The sequence below is a fragment of the Pipra filicauda genome, unplaced genomic scaffold (genome assembly GCF_003945595.2).
Source record: "Pipra filicauda isolate LSUMZ 115617 unplaced genomic scaffold, ASM394559v2 scaffold114_size2234877_pilon, whole genome shotgun sequence".
Classification (NCBI taxonomy): domain Eukaryota; kingdom Metazoa; phylum Chordata; class Aves; order Passeriformes; family Pipridae; genus Pipra; species Pipra filicauda.
In genome coordinates this window covers 239,815-264,541 of record NW_024103596.1, presented here as the reverse complement: position 1 = coordinate 264,541, position 24,727 = coordinate 239,815, and the positions used below count along the sequence as shown (strand labels likewise).

The 24,727-nt window shown below is 40.3% G+C and overlaps 1 protein-coding gene across 2 annotated transcripts in view; it reads left to right on the top strand.

Annotated features, from left to right (window-relative positions):
* COP1 (COP1 E3 ubiquitin ligase) overlaps positions 1–24,727 on the top strand; it is a 123,455-nt gene that overhangs the window by 4,405 nt on the left and 94,323 nt on the right. Inside the window, exons 2-8 of one of the 2 annotated variants that reach the window (XM_039383976.1) lie at positions 2,532–2,591; positions 4,035–4,132; positions 5,456–5,520; positions 7,928–8,047; positions 10,009–10,077; positions 19,115–19,174; positions 21,025–21,101. In XM_039383976.1, coding sequence (XP_039239910.1) covers positions 2,532–2,591; positions 4,035–4,132; positions 5,456–5,520; positions 7,928–8,047; positions 10,009–10,077; positions 19,115–19,174; positions 21,025–21,101 — 549 coding nt within the window. Of the gene's footprint in view, positions 1–2,531; positions 2,592–4,034; positions 4,133–5,455; positions 5,533–7,927; positions 8,048–10,008; positions 10,078–19,114; positions 19,175–21,024; positions 21,102–24,727 lie in introns of both variants that reach the window. The other variant, XM_027740629.2, reaches the window with a different exon arrangement.

The window sequence follows — 24,727 nt, the reverse complement described above, 5'->3', positions numbered from 1 at the left end:
ATACTGATGCCCTATTTCCTAGAGGTCAGTGGCATTTTTGACTTGCTGAAGTCACCCACGTCCTTTTAACCTGGCTCTGCTGCTTAAGACAGGTAGAGAATAAGAAAATCTCATGCAGAGAAGCCTTGATTTCGCCATACTTCTGCTTCCCTGTTTCAGTGTATACCACAAACTGTAGTCTGTCTCCAGTCCCCATTACTCCACTGCTTTCTTAACCTCCCCCCTGTGTTAGATTAACTTCAAACAACTGGTGCATAACAACTTTCATGTGTTGCAGCGAGCTTGGCTTCAGTAAGTATTAAAAGACATCAATCTTGTTTTTACTTGTAAATCAGTGAGCATTTCGGGGGAAACAGTTCTTAATGGAAACTTCAGGCTCCGTTAACGATGACCCTGGTACTGAATAGCTACATTTGCTGGCTCTGATTGCTTTTTCTCAGCTGTTTTGGCTCTGTCACTTCTCCGATCAAGCTGATATGAAGAATAAGTTTGGGAACAGTGATCTTGGGTGACTGTCGTGTTAGGAGGTAATCTTCCTATTCTGCCTCTAATTTATGATGTTCTACTGCAGACAAAGGAGCATTAGAGCCTTGTTAATTACTGCAGGACATTAGGAGTGTGCTGGAAGGAACACATCTGACCCTATGGGGAATAGCACTTTCTAGCATGACACATAATGTACACATAAGTTGTACAACATGACTAGAAGAAGGTGAAGAAGTTAAGCAGTTCATCAGCAGTGGGGAGAAACCACCCTCAGACATTCATATAACCATAAGTCTTTGACTTTCTCTTTTAAAGGCCAGCTAATAGAATACAAAGATGCCTAATTCTCCTTCTATTAATCCACCCTTGTTGGCTAAATTTGGTCATAATTTATGCTGATTAAACAGTGCCTTGAAACTAAATAGCTTCTAACTTGGAAACAGTGACATGAACTCCTGACCAGACAAGTGATGTGCAGAAAAGGTTCTGTCAAAGTGGAAGAGGGACAGGTGTGTGTTAATTATTTTTGAGGCTGTTTTTCGGTATAGAGAGTAGTATTCTGGTTTGATTCGTTTGCCTTTACCCAACAGGTGATTTGATGGACTGTCTGGACAAACCCTTGAGGGCACCCGTGTTTTCCAACTTGGTGATTCAGAGGGGGTTGCACTGGTGTCGGTCACAGCTTCCCCTCTATGGGCTTAATAAGTATTTAAGAGATGTTTCCTTCCTCCTATTTTTGTAACATTTGTTTCCTAGTAGGGTAACAAGTGGGGAAACTGAGTGCCTGAGAAACAAGCATTGCTTATTTCAGTCTGATCTGGGCTTTTTATTTTGGATGCAAAAAGATTCGTGCTTTGCCTGAGTTGTTAACAGTTTATTAACAGCTCGTTCGGTGGGAACTGCCTCGTTGGCAGAACGTGGGAGGAGGAAATGCTGGTGAAAACCTCTCTGAACCGAGATTGGTGTGGACTTGTGGGAGTGAGAGGAGATTATTTGTGTCTCTATAATGGCTTGAAAGCAAGGTAAAGCTTGTGACACAGCTGATCAGTGTGTTGTGTGTGTTGCTGTCCGTGGCATCTCGCTGGATGGCTGGCCAAGACCTGGAGATGAGGATGTCTGTGACAGCATCTTTCCAGCCATCAGGGAGAACAGCCGTGGGAGTCACTGGAATTAGGATGCAGCGCTCCTCTGCTTTTATTTGTTTCATTTTCCTTTCAACCATGTCACAGCCACTTAATAAGCCAGTTTTCTTCCACTACCCATCTCCTGAATTCCTGTCTCTTGTGTCGTGCTCAGGTTCCTGTGGAGCACTGCTTGGTTGCACATCCTTCTCTTCAGCTCCCTGCTTGGTTCTTGGTGATCCCTCCTGGAGAAGGGCTGTGCTTTGATGACTGAGTCTTTCTGCCTTTCCCATCTTCTCCTTTGACCCTGTATCACCTGCTTGCCCGTTGGTTTCATCCTGCAGCCTCAGCCCTGGCAGTGCTCTGCAGGGGCACCCTCCTCGTCTGCACCTTCTCTGCCCGCTCATTAGTCCTTGTTCTCATGACATCACTGCTATTTCTGATCTGCTCTGTCTCTTTGCATCACTTTTTTAAATTATAGATAGCTATTGGCTGAAAAAAGGAAGGAGAAGCTAACTTGGGTGTCATTTATAAATACATTGTGTCTGTTCCCGAGCAGTCAGGGGTTTTTAGGTTTGTTTGAGACCTAGTACAGATGGTTAGAATGTTCTTCTTCAACCTTGCTTGTTGGAGGTACTCTGGTTCTATTTGGGAAGTTTGCAACTCTTAAAAGCTTGGGGAGTGAACATTTACCTGGTTTCTAATTGTAGCAAACTACAGTATCATTCAGAGTTCAAAGAACTGCTGATTGCCCTTTTGATCTTTATACTGCCTGGTTGCTGTTGCACTCCTATGTCCTTTCATTTTACACGTGGAAGGTATTACCTAAGCATAATTAAGAGGCTGCTTTGAAATAATAACGCTTTCCTTCCTTTTGTAACACAAAAAGACATCTTTGTGATTTTTGTTTTGTTTTATTTTCAGCCCCATCTGTTTTGATATGATTGAAGAAGCCTACATGACAAAATGTGGACACAGCTTCTGGTGAGATTTGGTTTCTGTGTATTGCACAAAGTGTCCATCTCTTACAGCATGTGCAGATGGATATTGCTGTGAACCTCTTTTCTGTCTTCTCTCTGCAGTGAAGAAGGGTTGAAATGAAATTTTAAAAGATAGGTACCTATTAGATTAAAAAAAGTCTTAAGTGTTCAACCCCAAATATGTTGTGCCATCATATTTACTCTGTAAAGAAATGAAATGGCCATAAACTGCTGGCGACATCCAGTACCCAAACTCAGAACAGTTTGTCAACTTACCTCCCTTGGTCTCACCTCTGTAGAGTGTTGGGAATGATGTTGGTAGGTCCTCCTTGCCTTTGTGCCAGACCATACACAGTTTGAAGTGGCTTGTACATTGTATATTGTAATTATTTTAAACTTTCTAAGAGGGGATGTGCTTCAGGCTTTCCTGTTGTATTGAATTGGCCCAGCTCCACTTATTTTTCAGTGTGTTATCTCTGGCTGCCATGAGGAACAAATGTTTGATGGAGAAGTGCAAGAACCCTCCAGGGGCAGGTGTGGAACTACCTGCTGCTCCTCCTCTCCACTAGGGATTGGTATCAGTGTTGAACTATGATATTTTAATGTCCCATCTGTGTTATACTCTTATGGTGTCTAACTAGAAATAAACCTTAAGAAGTAAAATTACAGTAGCATAAAGCACTTCCTCAAGCAGCAGCCTCAGGCAACTTTCAGAAAGGTTTTAACCTGCAACAGGTAAGATAACAGCTGATTTTGTGACCTCTGTGGTAATACTTTATCCCTGTGATCTCTAAAGATGATCTAAAAAGATGATCCCTGTCATCTTTTTCGGTGTCCAAGATGAGAAACATTCAAATATCTTTATTTAGAAGGAATGGAGCAAAGTTGTCACCTGATGTCTCTTATCAGCTGTTGACATCTAGCAGGTTTTTAAACCTGATGCTGAAGTGCATCTTGTCATTCCTCTGTTTCTCAGATAGCTCAACAGAGAGGACCTCTGAAGTCACTGTTAGTGAGAAAAGCAGCCAGCTGGTGAAGATGTTTCCTTTGCTCAATTACCTAAAATGCCTTTAATGTTGCTTTCTAAGTATTTGGCTAATCTGGAAGAGTTGTTTGTGAATAATGAGTCTGTTTGTTACCGCTGCCTGTGGAAGAGGGGTGTGAATTTGAGATGGAATTGTGGCTGAAGTATCCATGTTGCCACAATCCTCAGGGAAATAAGTGAAGTACTTGACTACCTTTTGTAATATTTGCCAGGAAACTTTGGTGTCTTTCTGCTGTAGCACACTCTGAGTTAATATTTTGACTCCGTAGGTTCTTGGCAGCACAGCTGAGCTGGCAACACAAACAGTACACATTTTCTAAGGTTGATGTTATTTACCTTGTGCTTGTGTTTTTCTTTCATGTTTGCTCACTTTTGTTTCTTGTTATTTGTGTTTTTAAACAGCTATAAATGTATTCACCAGAGCTTGGAGGACAACAACAGATGTCCCAAATGCAACTACGTGGTGGACAACATAGATCATCTTTATCCCAACTTCTTAGGTGAGCTCTAAGCTTGCATGAGAAACATCTTAGTTGCTAAGGTACTTGTAATAAATTTGTCCTGTAAATTACTGGCTTCTGGATGTTGAAAACAAAACAAAACCTGAACATCAGCCCTTTGGTTAGTTGACATTTTTCTGGAAAAAAAAAAAGATTAATACTATAAATTGTTAATACTGCACTGCCCGCAGCAGTTCTGTGTGCTGAGTTACAGCAGTGAGACTAATTTGCTGTTTTCATGCTAAGAAAAGCAAAACAAAGATGTTTTTCTGATGGCTAGAGATGTAAATATTTATTTACTTTTGTTTCTTGCACTCTTGTTTGCCTAATAATCAAGGACATGCCCTGTTAACAAAGCATGGACACTGAAGGGGTGGAGGCTGAATTAGATATTGGGCTATTTTGGCTGCTGTAGTGAGGACCATGTGATTGGTGTATGTATAAATTAGATACAGAGAAGATACTCATACACACACATACCTATATGCAATCCTGATTGCTTCCTACAGAGGGAGGAAATGTTTCTAAGTGGAAACAGAGTTTAAAACTCAGTTTTGTGGAGGCAAGATCAAAGGAAACACGCTGCAGTGTGGAATACCACATTAAAGCAAATCTTGATTTCATGTGCCGAGACACCCATTTAATAGGAAATGGATGCAAAGCCCCAGGAGCCAAGGAATGCTTCAGAAATGGGCATCCTGATTTAGGCCCAGTCATGTTGTGCTGGAGATGGTGCTGAAGCAGGTCTTGGAGTACATGTTGGGCCAAAGAGTGTTTGCATACCCCTGTGCTCAGGGGTTTGAGGTCTGTGTGGGAAGGGGAAGAGCTTGTAGAGGTGCATGCAGAGGGCTGAAGTTATCTTTCTCTTTGCACAATTCACTAGACTGGTGTAAAATAAAACTGTAGGCAAAAAGTCTTTAAAAAGGCACATGGTAATTCAAGGAAAAAGTTGTTCTATTCAGCTGTGCTTGGTTTTGACCTGTAATAAATGAGTTAATGTTTTCTCTCTCGTACTCTTCTGTGAGGTATTTCTGCCTTGGAGTTGAAAAGAACCACAGGTGCTTAGAAAAAGGAACTGGAGCAATTTGGGGAGCGTGTAGGCTTGTATTTGTTAATGATTTTTTAAAAAAAAAATCTTTATATACATTACAAAAAACCATTAAGGAATATATTGGTCAGAAAAAAGTGGAGGCATCTACTGTTTTGATTACTGATAAACATCTGAGTGAGGGGTTAATAACTGAAAACATTGAGGTAGAATCTTTCATATTTGTTTTCTGAAATGTAAGTCCTTCTCTTTGACGTCTTATTTATGTTTTTTAGTCAATGAACTTATTCTTAAACAGAAGCAAAGATCTGAGGAGAAAAGACTCAAACTGGACCATTCAGTGAGTAGCACCGTATGTTCCAACTTTTTTACTTTATATTTACTTAATGGTTTTGTGCAGCAATTGTCGTTCCATGGCTTAAATTAAAAGAGATTGCACTGTTGGGCTGATGCTCTGAGTTGCTTTAGGGGGGAATAATATCAATATCAGTGGCAGTAGATCCCTTCAACCTTGTTAACAACTCCCGTTCTTCCCCCGCAGCAATGTGTGTGGAGGGAAGCTGTGTTAGCATAGCCAAGAGTCATATGATGTATTGCACATAACCTGGGAAACTACCCCTGGAAGCACACTTGTTTAAAGGCAGTCATTTCCATTCAGCATTGAAAACTAGAGCTACAGTGAGAGTAATGAATGATTAGAAGTGCCACGGGCTTGTCTGATCACATGTGAGAAGCTGTGTTCTACAGGGAGGCTGGAGGAAGGCTAATACCGACCACAAGAGGGAGAAAGATGCATTTGGAGCCTGATGCTGTGGCTCAGATCCCAGATAAAACTACCTGGATGTCTTCTAGACTTGCTTCATGTCACAGAATCAAGGCGTGATCTGTGTTCTCAGTTCATGAGGATCCATGTATAGCTCCAGTGGGTGCCTTTGTACATTAGGATCAAAAAGAATAAAAGACATTAGCCAGGAAACCTGCGTATTTGTCTTGCTATATCTGGCATCCTTGTCTTCTGTGATTCAGAAATAAGATTGCAGAGTAATATGAAAAATCACGTTTTTAAAAACCTCTGAAGGGGTGTTAATTTAGGGACTGGGTTGCAGAAACCAATGCTTTCAGTGGTTATGTGCTTTAAGGATTCATTGGTTTACTCACAGTAAGTTTTAATATTCATTATAAAATATGCATATACCTTATTTAATATAAAATATGAATAATCCAGATATGTTGAAGTGCACACAATCAACCTGAAGGCATGTGCAGTAGCTTCTTGGAAATTGGTTTTACTCTTTTTCACAGTGTTCCTTTAAGAACTAAGCCTGTAGATGCACATGTTTTAGATAAATACCAATAAGTGGACAGCTGCTATGACTTCATGCCCAATACAGTGTGTAATTTAGCTTCCACCTTTTGACTGCAAATAGAAAGTATAGACATCTCTAAAAAGAGGAATATTGGTGTTGTACCAGCTCCCTAAAGTGCCTGTTCTCCCCTTGTGTTACTTTTGGTATTAAGGAAAGGCATTCAAGACACAGTGCAGCAAATACACCTTTACTTGGTTGTGGTCTCATGAAGAAATCATGTTAAGGCATTTTTGAAGCTTTGAGTAGTTTAGCAGTGGTACAATTAACAAGTGCATTGGTGTGTTAAAATTTGTCTCAAATCTTGTTCACTCACATAAAAATCATGGTTTTTTGTCAGTTGTTCTAGACTGAAATTCAGTTTTTTGCCTGAGTAGTTTCCACATGTTCTGTTGAAAGTTACATAATGTCCATATAGAACATACAGCTTTTTACATATTTTATTTTTCTAAATCTAGTCAATAAAAATAGGCTACAGCCTCTGAGAAAATAGCTGATTTAGGCTAGATGGCATTTCTACTTTTCACAAAATTAAATATCTCGATTTAGTGTCACAGCTTTTATAGGTCAGGATTTTTTAGTTCAGCTTTGTTTCTTAAAAGGTCTAAAGACCTGAAGTTACACCTGTTGGGTCCTGAGGCTTTTTGATGAAAGGCTGTATTAGCATTAAATTATTATTATTCAGGTTTTCCTGTGCAACAGGAAAACCATTTCACTACTTTACTGTCAAGGAGAAAACAGCCTGTAGGGAAGAATGGGCTGCATGGTAGTATTTTGGCTCTCTGAGAAGTCCTCCTCAGCTCTAACAGTTCAAATGAGAAGATCACCCTGATGAGCTCCATCTTCTTCCCAGCTTTCACCTTTCCCATGAAAATACTCTTAAGAGTAGCAGTGTGGGACGTGAAAGTAGAGAAAGTAAGCTGATACTACCTTCTTTGATTTGAATATAGCATGAGGGTTTTACCTACTACTTAGATTAAAAAAAAAAAAATTAAAATTAAAAGGTATTGCCACCGAACAGTATTTCAGATGTAATCCAACTAAGCTTGGATAAACGTGGCGTTTTTTTTCTTTCTCCCTATAGAAACCTGTCCTCAGAAACTGGGGCACAAATCAGATAAAACTGTGGCTGTGAAATAATCTTTTCCCAGCAGCAGTAGCTGTGCTTTCATAAAGCACAAATATATTCCAAATAAGATAAGCAGTTGCACAGTAGGACAGAGGAGCTATATCCCGTACATGAGGGAATTGGGATACCTGAAAACTGTTTTGCAGCTTTGCAGAGGAATGAAATATTGCAGTGTTGCTTTTAATATCTGTTGCTGGGTACAGCCCTGTATGGCTTGGCCTCACCCTCTCCAACATCTCTTGTTCTCTTTCTAGAATGGCCACAGGTGGCAGATAATTCAAGATTTGTTGGGAACAGATCAAGACAATCTTGACTTGGCCAATGTCAACCTGATGCTGGAGCTGCTGGTGCAAAAGAAGAAGCAGTTGGAAGCAGTAAGAAGTTTCTCTTATTTAAATGAACACTTGTCTATTTGGAAATTTTTTGTTTTCATGCCTTGAAGTAAGATCCTACTGCTGAATTAATTGCTCAGCGTTTTCTCGTGTGTTTTGGTGTTTAAAAGTTGGCCATTTTGCTGACCTTTGTAGTGAATAAACTTTTGAGCTGTGATGCCCAAAACTTGCTTATAATGTTGCTGGCAGGGTTATATAAACAAGCAGGGAAAATGGGAAAGGATAAGAGAAAGTGGCCCACAGAACAGAGAAATGCACGTGAAGAGATTTCCTAATTGAGTTTTGCACAAGTAAATGTCACATCTTTCTTAGCAATAAGCATGAAGAAATCCGGAATATAGATTAAGGAATAAACTCAATGAGCATATGAAAAAGATAACAGCTTGTAGTTTCTTTCTGGAACTGATAGAATCTGAATGACAGCCTTTCCTGAAGACTTTTCTTTCAAGCATTAAATACTAAAAAAGTTTTAAGTGCTTTTTTCATGAGGCTGGTTTGAAGATTTATACAATATGAAGCAAGCTGTTCCTATGATTTAACTGAAATGTGGTTGGTTTGGGCAGTTCTCATGTATTTGGCTTTTGGTTTCAAGTGACCAGTTATAAGAGCCAGACCTTCTAAATTGAACTGAATTATTACAGAATTTGGCCCAGTGGAGTTTGAGTAGGAGCTTAGATTTTGATGGTGCTTTAAAACAGGTAAGGGAGAGTTGTATTTGGAATAGCTTAATTTATTTACGCTTTCAGAATCAATATTTACACAGCTTGTGGTTCTGATGGAAGGAAAGGAACCCAAAATGTTTACTGACTCCTAGCAAAACTCTTATATTACCTTATTGCAAGGGGACTTGTACATTATTTTTTTGTTGTGGTTCCCTGAAGGTATGGTGGGGAAAAAGAGTAAAACCTCTTTTTTTCCCTTCAAACCTTTTTGTCATTTGTGACAAATCCAAAGCAAAGAAGGCACAGGACTGAGTGTATGGGTGCTTCTGAGCACAAATATCTTTTAAGGATACTAAGCCTAAAAAAAACCAAACCCAAATCTGACTTACAGAGCAATTTAAAAACATTTTTCCTTGCTAGTTTTGCTTTCTTCACTCACTGCTGTCACAGGGATGGGGAGGAAGAAAATAATCCCAGAATAGTAGTAGTCTGACATCCTAATCTCTTCACTTGTCCTGTCATCACTGCCTTTAATGGATTCTGTGTGCTCCTATGGCTTGATCCTTTTTGAGTGTTATTTTCACAGTCCTTTAATTAATAAATATTTTGGTAGGTTATGAAAATAAGTCTCAGAATGCTGGGATAGCATTAGGGCTATATTAATGTTGGAATATAGGGTTTGGGTTTTTTCCTTTTGTGCTTCTCTTATCTTTCCATGTCCAGTTTTTGGTCCACTTGGGCGAAAATATTAAACTGATGGTTGAGGTAAGTTACCTGTTATGGAAAGACTGCAAAGGGATGTTTTAGCTTTATCAGTGATTTCATTGTTGTCTTCCCCTCTGGAGAAATCTTCAGCAGTGATCTCTACATAAACACAAATGTTAGTTTTGAAGCAGATGTTTTTTGTTTTTTTTATATAAACACTTCATGCTTTAGTATGTTAATCATGAAGTAGATGCTAATGATCTTCCAGGGTAGCAGATGAGTCTGTGAGGAACGTGTATTCCAAAATCAATTTCAGGTGCAGTGGCCAAAGAAAAAGAAAAGCATTTTGACTTATTAGTAAGTCATTAGTGATGCACAAATAAGAACTGTTGTGGTGAGGCGAACAAAACCTTAAAACTTGTGAGGCAAAGTAAAACTACCATTTTCTTAAACTGCCTTAAGCTATTTTTCTCTTTTTAACCTCTAAATGGGAGCTGTTTCAGTGCTAAGTGTGGATTGCCGTGTATAAAATGAGTGTTTTTTCTCTTACCATACGCTTCCCTATTTGTGTTGCAGGAATCCCATGCTGCCCAATTGCAGATCCTTATGGAATTTCTCAAAGTTGCCAGGAGAAACAAACGAGAGGTAACTTGTTTTGTGCTTCAGTGGGTGAGGTGGTGTCTGCTGCTCTCTCCCAGGGCATTTCCATTGAAGTGATGTGTTAGCCTGCCATTATCTCTGCAAAGAAAAACTCGAGGCGTGTTTGGGGAAATCTCAGGCAGAGGACACATGGGTAGGAAGGAAAATTAATCTCTTTACGTGTGACAGCTTCAATTTTTAATCACTTGCCTTTTTGTCTCACACTGGTGAAGCATGTGGGGAGATAGTGATTCCTTGGTGTAAATTTACGTCAAGTTCTTGAAACGAGGTTTTTTAGATTTGATTTTTAGTGGGGTTTTTTTCTGGGAAAATGGAAAGATGGGGAAGGAGTGAAATTGTTGTCAGGTTTTTTCCTTTAGTGTATCAAATGCCATGACTAATGTGGTGACGTAAAAGAATGAATATTCTTCGTTTTTTCCTCATTTGTCCTAAAACGAGTGTCTCAAGAAATACGAGAGGGTTTTATAATCACATAGACAGTCTTTCATGGTTTGGGACTTATCTTTCATAATGTCATGCAGTATGTAAACTATAATACCAGAAATATCCCAGAAACCTGGAAAAATGATCATGAAAACAGCAGAAGGACAAGCTCTCTTGGAGGCCACGGTTTCTAAAAAAGATGTGAAGAACATAAGACCCAACAGCGTGACTGTTTTAAGGTCAAACTTGAAACCAGGTAAAGGTGATGGGTATAAGAAGCCTTGTCCAGAATGGATTAAGGGTCTGGTTATGGAGCAATTCCAAAGCAAGTTAAGTTGTCAATGCACCAACAGATATTCATGGTCAAAAACAACAAGGGTGGTGGAAAGTCCAAAGAAGGGCAGTGGAGCTGGGGAAGGGTGTGGAGCACAAGTCTGATGAGGAGCAAGTCTGAGGGAGCTGGGGGTGTTCAGCCTGGAGAGGGGGAGGCTTGGGGGGGGACCTCATTGCTCTCTACAACTCCCTGAGAGGAGGTTGCAGCCAGGTGGGAGTTGGGCTCTTCTGCCACATCTCAAGTGAAAGGACGAGAGGAAACGGCCTTAAGTTGATATTAGAAAAAATTTTCTGTGCTGAAAGAGTGTTCAGGCACTGGAATAAGTTGCCCAGAGAGGTGATGGAGTCACAGTCTCTGGAAGTGTCCAAGAGGCATCTGGATGTGGCCCTTGGGAATATTGTTTAGGTGTGATTGTGGTGGTGCCTGTTGGTTGTTAAACTGGACGAAGGTCTCTTTCAACCTTGATTCTGTGACTTGCACCTGGGAAACCTTTCCCATCTTATCTGCATCTGCCTTTGGCTCTAGTAATAATGTACAAGGATAACATCTCCTTTTAAGGCTAAGGAAACTTAATTTTGGCTGCAAATCCTCTGAATACAGCCTTTGGAACATCCTGAAAGCAATTGGGATATATAGCTCATTTCAGATCCTCTCTGTCCCTGCTTATGTGTTCCCTCTGCTGCCAAGACTTGCTCTGATGTTATTTCTTACCCCCCTTTATATTCCTACATGAAATGCAGACTGTCACATCTCAAAAGACTTCTGTGCAGGCCTGTCACTTCTGTCCTTGCCATAGTGCTCAGTGCCTGGCCTTGCCACTTATTTTGAGGGAAATGAGGACTTGTCAGACTTGCTGCTAGCAGTCTTTTTGCTTGATAAGGGTAAGAAAGATAAAAACCAGTGGGAAGATGCATGGAAAACACAGACCAGTCAGTAGGATAGATTTTGGTATGTAAAACTATCTCGGGCAGTCATTTTACCCATAAGGTAAATTAAGCCAGTTGATGCTTCCCTTTTGGTAAGTATCCAGGTCCTCCCTGGAGCTGGTGGAGTCTGTGGCAAGTACTCCTTTCTGGAGGGGAATTTTGTGGGGATAATAGAGGAGTTACTATTTGGGTTATGCCAGTGTTGATGTATCCAGACCTCAGAAAGCCTGAGATGGTGGTTTGGAGGGTGAGAAGGGGGAGTTAAGTGACCTCATTAATGCAACAAAGCAGAGAGAGGTTATCAGAGCTTCTAAATTCACTGTGGTTTGTTTTGATGCTGTAAGAGGTGACTGTTTAAGAAATGAGGATGGAACTCAAGGAACCTGTGAGGACCCTGAAACACTTCAATGTGCTGCACATTGTTGTGAGTCACACGAGCAGGCTTTACTATGGGGAGGAACAGTACTTTTTCCCCTTTCCTAATTCAGGCCTGGTTTTATTAAAGATGACTGCACAATAATAGCACTTTCAGCAAGCCATAGCTGTAATGATAAGTTTTTAATAAATAAAAAAGATTCTAAGCATTACATAGGGTGCTTGTTTCTAATTTTTAGCTTAAATGTTTAAAGGAACATTGGTAACTTTGCTTCCTAATATGCCTCTTGGAAGATTATTTATTGCAAGATTTTATTAACAGGTTTTATTTACTGCATACTGCAAGTTCTTACATAGGGACTTGGGTACTTTGTAAGTTAATACAGATATTGCCCCAGAGGTAGTGTACCTGTATAATATATCACAACATGTTCAGAGCAGATGATTAACCACCTGTAACCCTCCTGGCTTACTTCACTCATAAGTTATGTATTTTTTTTTCTCCTGCATTCATAAAATGGTGAGTTCTGAGCATATTGGAGGGGGGTTATATCTAGAAGAAAACTATCTTTATAGACTTGTACTTCAAAATTCAGAATATTGGTGTAGTCAAGTATTTTGACAAATGCCTCTTTGTTCCACTTTCATAATTTCTCTAGAAGATAAATGTGAGGTTCAGCACCTGCAGGAGTTTCTATTAGAAATCCTGTTTTGATCTGTTCATAACTTTCCAAAACATTGATCTTTCAAGCTGAAATTTACTGCGTGGTTTTTTCCACAAAGGTGTTTGCAAGTCTTTTTTCTTTTTAAGTTCATATATTATATTTTGTTTTCGTTTTCACCTAGGGCAATGTGGCAAAAAAACCCAAATCCCTGGCAATAGTAATAGAAAAAAAATATCTTACTTTGAAAAAGATTGAAAACAAATGACTAAAGCTTGAAAATACTTTTTCAACAAAATAACAGATAGTTTTGGAGGGGAGAAATATATTGATCATCCGCAACAGTTGGTAGTCTCTAAGGGAAACTTAGCATGGCTGAGTGCCTTTCCATATGTGTGCACAGTTAATTGAATGCACACTCTCCATTTTTTTGGATCCAAAAAGTCTGGGAGGTCAAGTTTTAATAATGAAATATTGACTTCTGAGGTTTTTTTATTCCTATTTTCCAGGGAAACCAAATGCAACGACCTGTGACTTTTTAAAATTCGTGTTTTCATGAAGGAGCTTTAACTGTGTTGCACAAATGCTTTTGCAGATTTAACTTTGTTAATTTTAAATGTTCACATGTTCTTTCATCTCTAACACTTTGTGAGAGAGCTTGATTGTATCAGTTAATTCTCCCCAGTTTTATATTCATCACTTTACAAAGAGGCCTTACTAATTGTCTTGTCAGGATTTGAATGTTACCAAATGGAGTTAGACACCACCATATATATCATATAGATAATTTGTCCTAAAACATTGTTAGCTCAGCTACCTGATGGCATTTCTGTCAAGTAACACCATTGCCTTCTGAAGGAGAATACTGAGCTTAATGATTAGGATCACAAATCAAGTTCTACAACATACAGGTGCTATTCCCTGGGTGCACTCATGTTTCTCTTGGCAGCTGTCACTTCATTTTTATGTTCTGTGGGCTTTTTCTTTCTAATAATGTGACATTAAGTCTCTCACGTCTAACAAACAAGACCTCTTTCATGTCTGCTAATGCACAGGGACTGTTTTTTAGGCTGGTAAACATCCTGAGACAAAGAAATAATCCTGAAATGTCTCAGGGTTGTGGCACTGAGTGCCTGCTTAGCATTTCAGTATCATCATTGTACCTTTCAGCCTCAAATGCATGTGTATCTCCAGCTGTCTTCGCTTACTCCACATTGTGAGCATGTTAAATACTAAAAATAAGAGGAGTTATTAGTTATTGTGGGATAATTGCAGGGAATTATACGCATGAATCCTCCAGGGATGTCATTACCTTGTGTTAATCACTCCACCTGTCAAGACTTGTGTTCTGCGCATACACACATGGATGAACTAATGAGTAAGCAAGAGGAGGTGACAGAAGCAGAAATCAGTCATGCTCTTATGTTGTCATATAGTCTTGATTACATCCCAGGACTGCTGAGGAGAATTTATAGCTATAGTAATCTCTTTCCTATCCATTGCACTTAAATAACTGGTATTTTGAATCTGTTTGCATTTCTAAGCTACTGAATGAGAGACATGAGCTCTGACTGCAGTGATAATAAGCCCAAGGATACAGCGAGTGTGTGAGCAAGCTGGAGATTATCATATTGATATCAGCATATAATAGCTGATTCTCCTTGCTGCAGTAGAGAGGTCTTGCAAAGAATAAGGGGCAGCTTAGAACTAGGAGCTGAGTAGCACCTACAGTGGTGTATTAGACTCCAAGGCAATTAATCTAATTGTTTAGGCAGCTTTGTTCCTTGCCTCAGATGTCTTTCTCTCGTGACACTTGGCTATCAGACCCTATCACGAAGCCTTCAAAGCATAATCCCTCCAAACTGTAGGATTTAAATGAGGGAGAGGAAAATTGAAGATGTGAAACATATATTTTATCAGGCAGGCAATTCCTTCCTCCTATCCTGGGAAATTCTGCGTGTTAGACGACTCAACCAGGATTTTGTTCTCAAGCCTTCCCCAGTTACGAGGAAACACTTACCATTTGGAGGAAGTGTTGATCAGAGAGAAATATTCCATGCAGATAAATGTGTTGTAGATGGACTGTCCATGTGTCTGAGAGGCTTGGATGCCACGTTTCACTAATGAAAGTACGTTGTGGAGGCTCAGGTGTTCTTGCCTTCATACCAAGAGAAACCCTGCATCTCTTTTGACTTGTGCAAAGACTTTGTAGCAGTGAGGTGTTATGTCAAAATAAATGAGGTTTGCAATTAAATTTAAAGACTAAAATTTCTCTAAAACCTGTAAATGACCTCCTTGCCATAGCTGCCCTGTGTAACAGGTTCTGTATCCGAAGCAATAATGGAAAGAAAACACAGAGACAGACAAGACTTAGAGAGAAACTGATCTTACTGTGCAGTTGTCATTGAGGTATGGAATTCTACAGGAGAAATTAATGTCACTTGGTGCCTTTAGGGGAAGTTCAGCTGTTGATAATGAAGTGGACACTCAAGTTTGTTAAAACAGTAGTTGGTGGAAGAACAAGAATTAGGAAGTGTCCAGTGTTGGATGGATGAAGCTATGGGATAAGATGAAAGGTTTATCTGAAAAGACTACCTGATTTATCCTTCTCATATGGACAGGTGATAATTTTTCCCTTGTCCTGGTTGGTGCAATGGCTTTCTATGTCTGGGAAAACGATGCTCCCTCTGGTAATAGTCTCATCTCTTTGAATCTGTGTGTATATTGTCACGAATGCATGAGAAGTGTGGATCAGAGCCTTGAAAGGTGTGTGACTGGACCATAATGTGACCTGTGAGCTTCCAGAAGTGTGAATCCAGATGCTCTGTTTGCATCTCGTGAGCTCTGTTCAGCAGCTTGTTCGACCAGTGTTCCTGGCATCATTTCTGCAGGAAATAACTTCTGCTGTTCTTTCCTTGTGCCTTTTCTGGAATTACAAAGGCAGTTGGTCAAAGAGTATGTGGCTCCTTGTGCGTTTTTCTAGCCTGTCTCTGTGGCACTGGGAGGCTCTGCTGAGCTTGTAGATTTTTGCAAACACTTAGAACTGGCACCAGCAGACCCAGTGAAGACTGCTCGTTGTCTGTGCTGTACAAACACAAAGGAGGAAGTTGCTGCTTCCCGAGGGGCCCTTGCTCCAGGAAAAACAGGAAGCTCAAGGATGAAACCTCAGTGCTGTGCCCAGCTGCACTTGTTAGTAGATAGCCAGCCAAAAACAAACTCACCATGACCTGGTGCTTAACATTGTGTAAGTCCTTGGTGGCTTCTTGACTTAAACATCAGAAATCCCTTTTCCAGAGATTATAAGAAATAGAGGCTATTTTGAGGTCATAGCTTTTCTTTTGTGTATATTTGCTTGTGTGTAATATGGGACCAGAGTGTTATACACCTTCTTATTTTAGTTCATTCAGTGGAGTTGAAATTATGAGGTTTAACCACTGAATTAAAACCTTCTCCTCGTCCACATTGGCCTTTTCAGTTCTGGGAAAGCATCTGTGTCTGAGAAGAGAGTTTATAGTATGTGCTTCTCTTTTAGCATTAATTTCAGTGGTCATTCTAAGTGCTTTTGCTGACTTAATCCAAAGTTTGACAGGTGCGAATCTGCCCATCACTGGGACAGGACTTGGCTTGCTTTCTGTGCCCAACATAGTGAAAATCAAATTAAGGCCCTTAAATCTGGATATCCTGCAAGGACTCTAATTCATTTAGCTTTCCTTAAATGTCCCTCAAAGGCTGGCAATTATAAATCAGTAGTCTCATTTTTCAAAGTTTAATTGGAACGAATGTGGACTGATTTAAGGTCTTTGATAGATTAAAACGCTTGAGCCAGCACACCAAAAAAAGGAAGGTCTCAATGTGGCCATTATTAATTCATTGGATGCTGAAGGCATGAGAAGACTTCTCCTAAAATAAGCACGAAACACACTTGCCTGCTTTTTAGACTTGCTGCTGTCAGGTAAGTTTACAGTAGATTGTGACTAGAAGGAAGAATTGGTGAATAAAATCCCAGATCTCGTACTCTTGGCCATGTGCAATAGTTAATAAAAGCTGGCCAGTAAAAGGTCTCTGCTCTTGTTCCCATAAAAAGTCTCCTGTTTATGTGATGGCAACAAGCATCAATTATTTTTCAGATGTCCAATTTGGCTCTGAGCCAGTACATTGTAGAATAGCTGTTTTCCTCACTGTAATTTTGGAACTTGTAAGTGGTTTTGTAACTTCTTTTTAAATGGGGTTTATGAAAGTGGGGGACTAATGGTATTTGCTAGAGTTGAGTTCAGGCAGGACCCGTGCTGTGCAAGTGTCACTTAACTTTACCACTAATCTTGGAGCTATAACACCACCTGCTATTCTTGCTGTAGGTTTCACAAGTGAAAATGGAATTATCTGTTATGGTGTAGTGGTTTGTAAATTATCTGTGGCAGTGTAGTTCTAAACCATTAAACTTCTGCTGTCTGTGCCTCAAATTAAACATAAACTGAAACCATCAGAGTAGAGAGAGATTAGGATATATTTATAGTGTCATCTCATTCCAAGGAAGAAGAAGCCATAGTAGAAATAGATGTGGACCCAGCAGTCCTTTCTTGTCCTGTGTTCAGGGGCAGAACCTTTGATTAGTGTTTAAAAGGAAAACTGAAGTGGTGGATTATCTAATACAGAGCATACATGTATTTGGAATGCTGTACAATAGGAGGAGTGTAAGTTGTGGTTTTTGTTTAAGCAAAACCTTCTTAAAAACTTAAAGGACCAAGTTTAAGCACTTTAGTGAATAAGTCTTTGGGAGTAGCTTGCCAGATATGTCACACTAAGGCTAATATATCTTGCTATACTCATAACTGGATTTGGGCAATATGATACTCCCTGGTAAAGCTGAAATGACAAAAACTTGTTTTGCCTTTGGAGAATGTGTTGTGGACACAATGTGTTAAGCTTTCTGTGGACTTCCCAACTCGGCAACAGCTTCTGCTCACAGGCTATATTGCCAGTTGCTAAATTTTTACTGGGAGCTGAGTCAAGTGAACTTCCATCATGGAGGTGAACTCCGTGTATTTATTTAGACTTGTGCATCTTGGCCAACCAGACTTGCACTGGAGCTGAGTTTTGTCTGTTTATGTCCAGACCTGGAGCTCTCACCTAGAGAAGTATGTCTGTTTGGGCCTTGCAAGGCTGGGTTTGGGCTCTGTGAGTGATTGGGTGGGAATGTCTGCTGAATGAGGGTGGGAATTGGGGCTGGAAATCGGATGATGTCCTTGCTTAGGTGTTAATCTCTGTCAAGTCTGTGGCTTCGGGGTTGTTAGAGGTGAGTGAAGCCAGGTTGCTGACTGACTGAAAAGTAATTGAAAAACCTGGCAAATATTAAATGTGACACAAAGAAGGGAAAGGGCTGTCGAGAGGGGAAGTCTCCTTCTGACCCTTTCAGAGATAGTCCTCAAATTGACTGGGGTTCATGGTGTAATCCAAGGTAAGTATCACAGCTTTGAAAGAAATGCCATGTGGTGCTTGATTGGTGCCAGGAGCAAATCTTGCTCCTAGTCATAATAGGTTTTTTCCAATCCAAAATTTTTATCGTTAATTTTAAATTGGCAAATGACAGGTTAACTGCTAGCATGAAAAATACTCTTAAAACCTTTTAGCAAAAGATTTTATTTTTTTGTTGAAGGGTGAAGTGATAACTATTGCTGTCTTTCATGGTGTTTTTTTTCTAATTGTGACAAGACAAGGAAGAATGGTTTTGGACTGAATGAGGGTGGGTTTAGATAATGTATTAGGAAGAAATTCTTCCCTGTGAGGGTGGTGAGGCCCCAGCACAGGTTGCCCAAAGAAGCTGTGGCTGCCCCATCCCTCGAAGTGTTGAAGGCCAGATTGGATGGGGCTTGGAGCAGCCTGATCTGGTGGAAGGTGTTCCTGTCCATGGCATGGGGGTGGAACCTGATGAACTTTAAGGTCTCTTCCAACGCAGACAATTCAAGGAGTCTCTCCTTGGTGTTTGTGAGCCAGTTATACCTTGCATGAAAGATGTTAGAGGAGCATAATGGTATGAGTTTGAATAACGTGAGTCTCTTTGTGATTGACATCAAAGTACCTCATGCTCTTGTTTTGCATTGTTTCACAATAACAGCTTTGTCTTGAATGTGGTTTGTGTGCACACTTATGTTAATCTGAGCATTTGAGCCTCCTGCCTGGTGACTTTGGAACTGTGTCCCACGCTGGTTAAGATAGTTCAGGTTCCTCTGTGAAAAGACGGCAATTTATCTTGTTGGTGGTGCAGTGGAGATTGATTTAGACTTCTCCCATTCTCTTATCCACAGCAATTGGAGCAGATCCAGAAGGAGCTAAGTGTTCTGGAAGAAGATATTAAGCGAGTAGAGGTGAGGCGCCCAGACATTGTTCCGACTCTGGCAATTTTTCATTTTCATCAAGCTGTCTGCCTTGCTGTGGGGCTGCTGGGTTAAATTTATGGCATTCGAGTCAGTAATGGGAAAATGAACAGATGATGCTCTTTCTTTAATTCGTTCATTTAGTTGGTGTGTGGAGGCTGCAGGTTGGTAGCTCTTATATAATCGTTTCTTTCAATTTCTTTGTGTTGGTAGTAAGTATTTTCGAGTAGTTGCTAGAAATCAACAGGCAGTGTATTGATCAGAACCTATGATTTTTGTACGTCGCAGTGTTCTGGCTGTTTGCACAGGTTGTTTAAATCTTAGCAGCATGTCACCATTAAAATGGAGAGGGGTTTGGGGGGTGCACAAAAGTCGTGATGCAGAGACTGGGTAGGAGCAGAACCAATTCCTGCTGCATGTCCAAACAGATTCCCGCTACCTCCTGATATAATTCACTTATATTCACTCATCCTTAATAATGGGGATCTCTTTTTCTTGCTCTGAATTACACTCCATGTATTTGTAAACCCATCAACGCAGTCCTTTTGTCCTTACTGAGCCCTCAGCTTCCTCTTTGGTCCTTTCCTCTAATCATTCTAGTGTTTAATCTTGGAGTAGGAAGCTGATGTTTCAGGAGTACATCAGACTGCCACCTCTCAAAATAGGATTCCCTTAAAGCTTCTTGGGATTCAGTTTGCAGATCTGCTTCTCTCTTCTTGCTCATCTTGAGCAGTCAGCATGAGCTCCCAACCACTGCCCAAAAGCCTTTTAGGTTTCTTCACATGATTTATATGCATGCTGATGAATTAGCAAAATATAAATACAACTGCAGGAACTTCCCTTTATCTAATAGCTAACTGGAATTTTTTTCAGACCTCTTTTCCCTAAGTGTTTCTCAAGCTTTGGGGAAATAAATATACCTTAGCATGTTTTCTTGAGACTGGTAAAATATGTCTTGAGATTTAGGAGAAGCTATTCCCAAAAGCTGTGGGATCCCTCAAAGAATATCCAGCTGCCTGTTTCTCTGCTCTTTAATCAGGCATTTCAGTGGGCTGCAGCTGGGGTACATTCCTGGTGTGTGGTGGTGACCTTGGCTCTGACCTCTAAAGCCTGGGATCTCTCTTGTCACAAATATCCTACTTTCTGCCTAGCAACTAATGGGCACCTAGTGGGAATTTGAAAGCACAAGTAATATTGTCCTGGACACTCTTTGCCCCCCAAACTAATGAGCTGCTGCATCCTGCATAGCTTCCATTTCCCAAACAGATGAAAGACAGCCTCATACTGGGTACACAGTGGTGACTTAGTCTGACAGGGACAAAGCCAAGTTTATGTGCAAAGTTTATGTCTTATGCAGTTGTCCCAGAGAAGACTGATAGATCCTCTTTTAAGTCTGGGGCACCACCTTTGCCCTGCTGCCTTGTGGCTGTTCTTGCCATGACCCATATCCAGCTTTACTTTGCAGTCGTGATGTTAAATAGGTTTGCACAGATCTCAAAAACGCACTTAGAGCTTGCATGCTCTGCCATGTTTAAGAGAGATGCTGGGTTCAAGGCAATTGGATGCCACCCAAATCTACTGGATTTTTGAAGTATAAACTCCAGAACTGCCCCTCTTGGGGCAGTAGAATTTTTGAAATCCAGTTGGAATGATAACTGAAAAGAAATTGAAGAAAATCAGTGTTTTGTCACATACAGTAAAGATTTTTAGGGAAGAGTTGGATAAATGTAGACACAGTTGGTTATCTGCTTGGAAAACCAGAAATACTACGTGAACACTGTGTATTAGACATACTCTTCAAGCTCTGCCAGCTTTGCTGTAACGTGGCTTTCTGGTTTCAGGAGATGAGTGGCTTGTACTCCCCGGTCAGTGAGGACAGCACGGTGCCACAGTTTGAGGCTCCCTCACCGTCACACAGGTATGGAGCTTGCAACTCAGCTTGGACTTCAGGCTGTCCATATTGCACTGTACTTGCTGGGCCTCCCCATGCCGTGCCCAAAACACAAACAGAGCTCGTTTGTGAGTGGCATAAGTATTTTTCTGTTCTGTTTCTGATGGATATAAACTTTATGTGAAGAAAAAGCCATCCGAGTCTGCAGCTGAATGAAAAACCTGCTCTAAACCAGATACTGTGGAAAGCTGATGGCTTTAAATGTCTTGTGGATTAGTAAACTTGAGTCATAGGCCTCTGCTATGATATGGAATATTACTGTTATTTACATGCTACCTTTTCTCAACATTATGCAGTTCTGCCTGGCATATGAAAGGTCTTAATTTTGTATGATATTGGTGTCCTCTGGCTTCCCCACTCTGGTGTGAATAGCTAAAGGTACAGGCTGGGGATCCAAATTTAAAATATACAGCCTGTTGATTCTGTTTATCTGCTGTCTGCTTTGATTTAATGAAATGCCTTTCGAATAACATAGTTTCAGTGTGGATTTTTGTCTGGAATATTGCAGTCTGGTTTCTTGATGACAAAATTGCAGATGTTTCTCGTGTCCAAATTGCATGTGCCAGGGTTTGAAGTGCTGTACTTTGTAGATGTGTCTTTTGGTAGTAAGAAAGCTCTGATTTTACAGGGTTATGTTATTAAGTGATCATCTCTCCTATCTCTTAAAAGTAGAGTTCTCTAAACTGTCAACTTCTGTTATAAAATTGTACTGGTAGATTTTTTGCTATTACTAGTTCTAAACCTAATAGCCCAGGAGTAAGTAAGGAAAAATTATCAGATTTCCTCTCCTACAGAGACTTAGATATATCTGAGTGCTCTGATGAGGAACCCAGCAATGTTGGCTGGGATTTCCTACCAAAATGCTGTTTCTGGACACAGAGACCAGAATCTCTCATATTTCTATGAAGCTCTGGCTGGCCCTGAGGGAAGGGACAGGAATAAGGCCAAGATGGATGGGAACAGCATTTCTAATTCAACTCTTCGCTGCTTCTTTAATTCTTTTTGGATGTAGGTGTGTTTCTTGACATGGGTTATTGCTGTTTTGCCAAGAAGCAGTTTTGTGAAGCTGATGAGATTCTTGTCAGGTTCTACTAGTTTCCTGGTTATTGGCTATTAAATAGATTGGTTTTGCTTCATGGTACTGATGCTTGAGGAAAACCTGAGCACTGACTGGGCTCAATTTGTTACATGTTGAAGGCCCTCAGGCCTAGAAAAGTTTTGTTTTTTTTTTTAACAGGAGATTGTTCTTATGAGTAGAAATATATCTCTATTGCTTGAGCCAAGCTAAGTAACAAGCTCCCAAAGAACTCTTTTATCTGTTGAAGGCTGGAATAACATTTTAAGCCCAAGAGTTTTAGTAAATATTTTAGTGATCCAAAATATTTTAGCAATTTTTGGATTGATGTACTTCCCCTGGGCTCTCCTGGGAGATGGCAGTGGGTTGGCCCTGTGATGGGAGCAGAGGCCACAGGCTTTTTCTTGGCCAACATTTTCATACCTTTCTGGTTCCATCTTGGCTGTGTATTGAACTTTTGGGTTTTCCCTCTGGTACAACACGCCAGGGGTTTGATATAATAGGATATTTAGGGGTTTTCTAGGGAATGTGGGGTTGCCTTTTTCTCTGAGCTTGAGAAGACCTTATGTCTGTTTCTCAATGACATTCCTGCGTTAAGAAGTAGCCTGGAGTGGTTGAAGAGAAATTGGTATGTGAAGGAAATGTCTGAACAGGCATCAGTTGTTGCCTGACCACTGTAACTTCTGTCCCCGCCCTATCCTTGACCATTTTGTGTAGTTCAAGTAATAGAATTGGTGTGAATTACCATAACTCAGATTCCAGAAAGGCCTACCACTTGAAATTAACTTTCTTTTCAACATGAAATGTGAGTTTTGAAGAATATCTCAAACTTTGCTCCTTGAAAAGGATGGTGCAGAACAGCTGGTGGTTTTTTTTCTTTTCAGCTCTGTTAACAGAAATATTTAATCTCAAGAGTGCATTTTAGAGATGCCTTGAGCCACTAAGAATGAAATACAAATATAGTTTGAGATGGATTCACTTCCATGTTAAAAAGATATTAAACTTGCAGAGACTTTTTAACTTATCAGTGAATTAAAATGATATATTTAAATTGAAATATAACTTGTTAACATGCTTAATGCCCTGCTAATGAAATATAATTGTATAACACTTTACTAATGTATCTTATAAATAGTACAAGGTTATCACAGACTGGAGATGAGATGAAGAAAATTTCTTTACCCTTTGAATTTAAAGTTCAAGAAAATAGAGTTCTTTGGAATTTAGTTTTATCTGGTCTCTAGTGACTTGCCCTCATTCATCTACTCCCCCTAAATCACAGGCTTGCTTCATTAATTTTCTGTTTCTTTTCACTGTTTGTAGCTTTTTTTTTTTTTCCCCCCTCCCTCTTATTAACATCTTCCAAATGTGAAATCACTATGCCTGCCCCCAGCTTCCCTCAGAGGTTCTTTAGCAGCAACCCGAGCCCAGCCGTGGTTGTTGAGCACATCCTCGGCTGCGAGGGACACGTGTTTTCTCTTGTGCCTACACAGGGTATGATGAAATATTAAATTGGGTAATAGCACAGCGCTTGTTTACAGCGTTGCAGATTGCTGGGTTTGTGTGCTAATAGAGAACAAGAGGGGCAGAATAAGGGAAGAGAACAAATAGTTCTGTGTGGGGGTTTTTTTTTTTCTGAACGGGCGCTCGTGCTATTTCTGCTCCCAGTAAATGGTGCAAACAGGAGATGGGAATAAGCAACTTCCCTGTGACTGCTATTCAGCAGTAATAGCAATAACAAACCGTCACTAATAGGAGTTTCTGGGGGAAGATTCTGATCTGGAAATGAGTTGCTTGGTAACTCTGATTCAGTTATCGAAATCCCGATCCTCCTTCCCTTCCATTTGTTCTAATTACCCCCTCCCACCCCTCTAATGGGGTTTGTTGTCTGCAGGTTGCCGTGTTTTTGTTGCTGTTGTTCCAAGTTTTTAAATGTCATGTTGGGGTGGCTGAATTTCCCATCAGAACCTAATGTTACAGCTTTTAAAAGAGAACTGAGAGGGCACTTCTGTAATTCTCTGATCACTTGCTTCCTGTTTTTTGAAAGGAAAAACATTCAAGCATATCCCAGTTAACTCAGCTACAGGCACTGCACAGAAATGAGTTTGAATTTGTATTCTGGTTAGGGGGATGACGTCTGCACTCTTGAAGGCTTTACATCACCAGACAACCTGCAGCAAAACGAGACCAGACACTATAAGTCTGTGTGTTTTGCTGTTAATTGCCACTGTACCTGTCTCAGAGTGAAGCACTTTTTCATCGCTTTCCAGCCAAGTGTGTTATTCCTGCTGTTCCTGGCAGGATCTGCTGTACATGTTTCATTATTTCTTGTGGCCACATTCTAATTTAAAGTTCGTTGTCCCCAGCCATGCCTCTGAAACAACAGCTCTGCTGTTTTCTCCCTTGCAGCAGCTTGCAGCAAGTAATCATTTTCATCCCTTAGATTTTCTTGGTTTGCAGCTTTTGTCTTGCCTGGAACAGAATTCAATCAGTCTCATTGTCCAAGTTAATTGTTAAG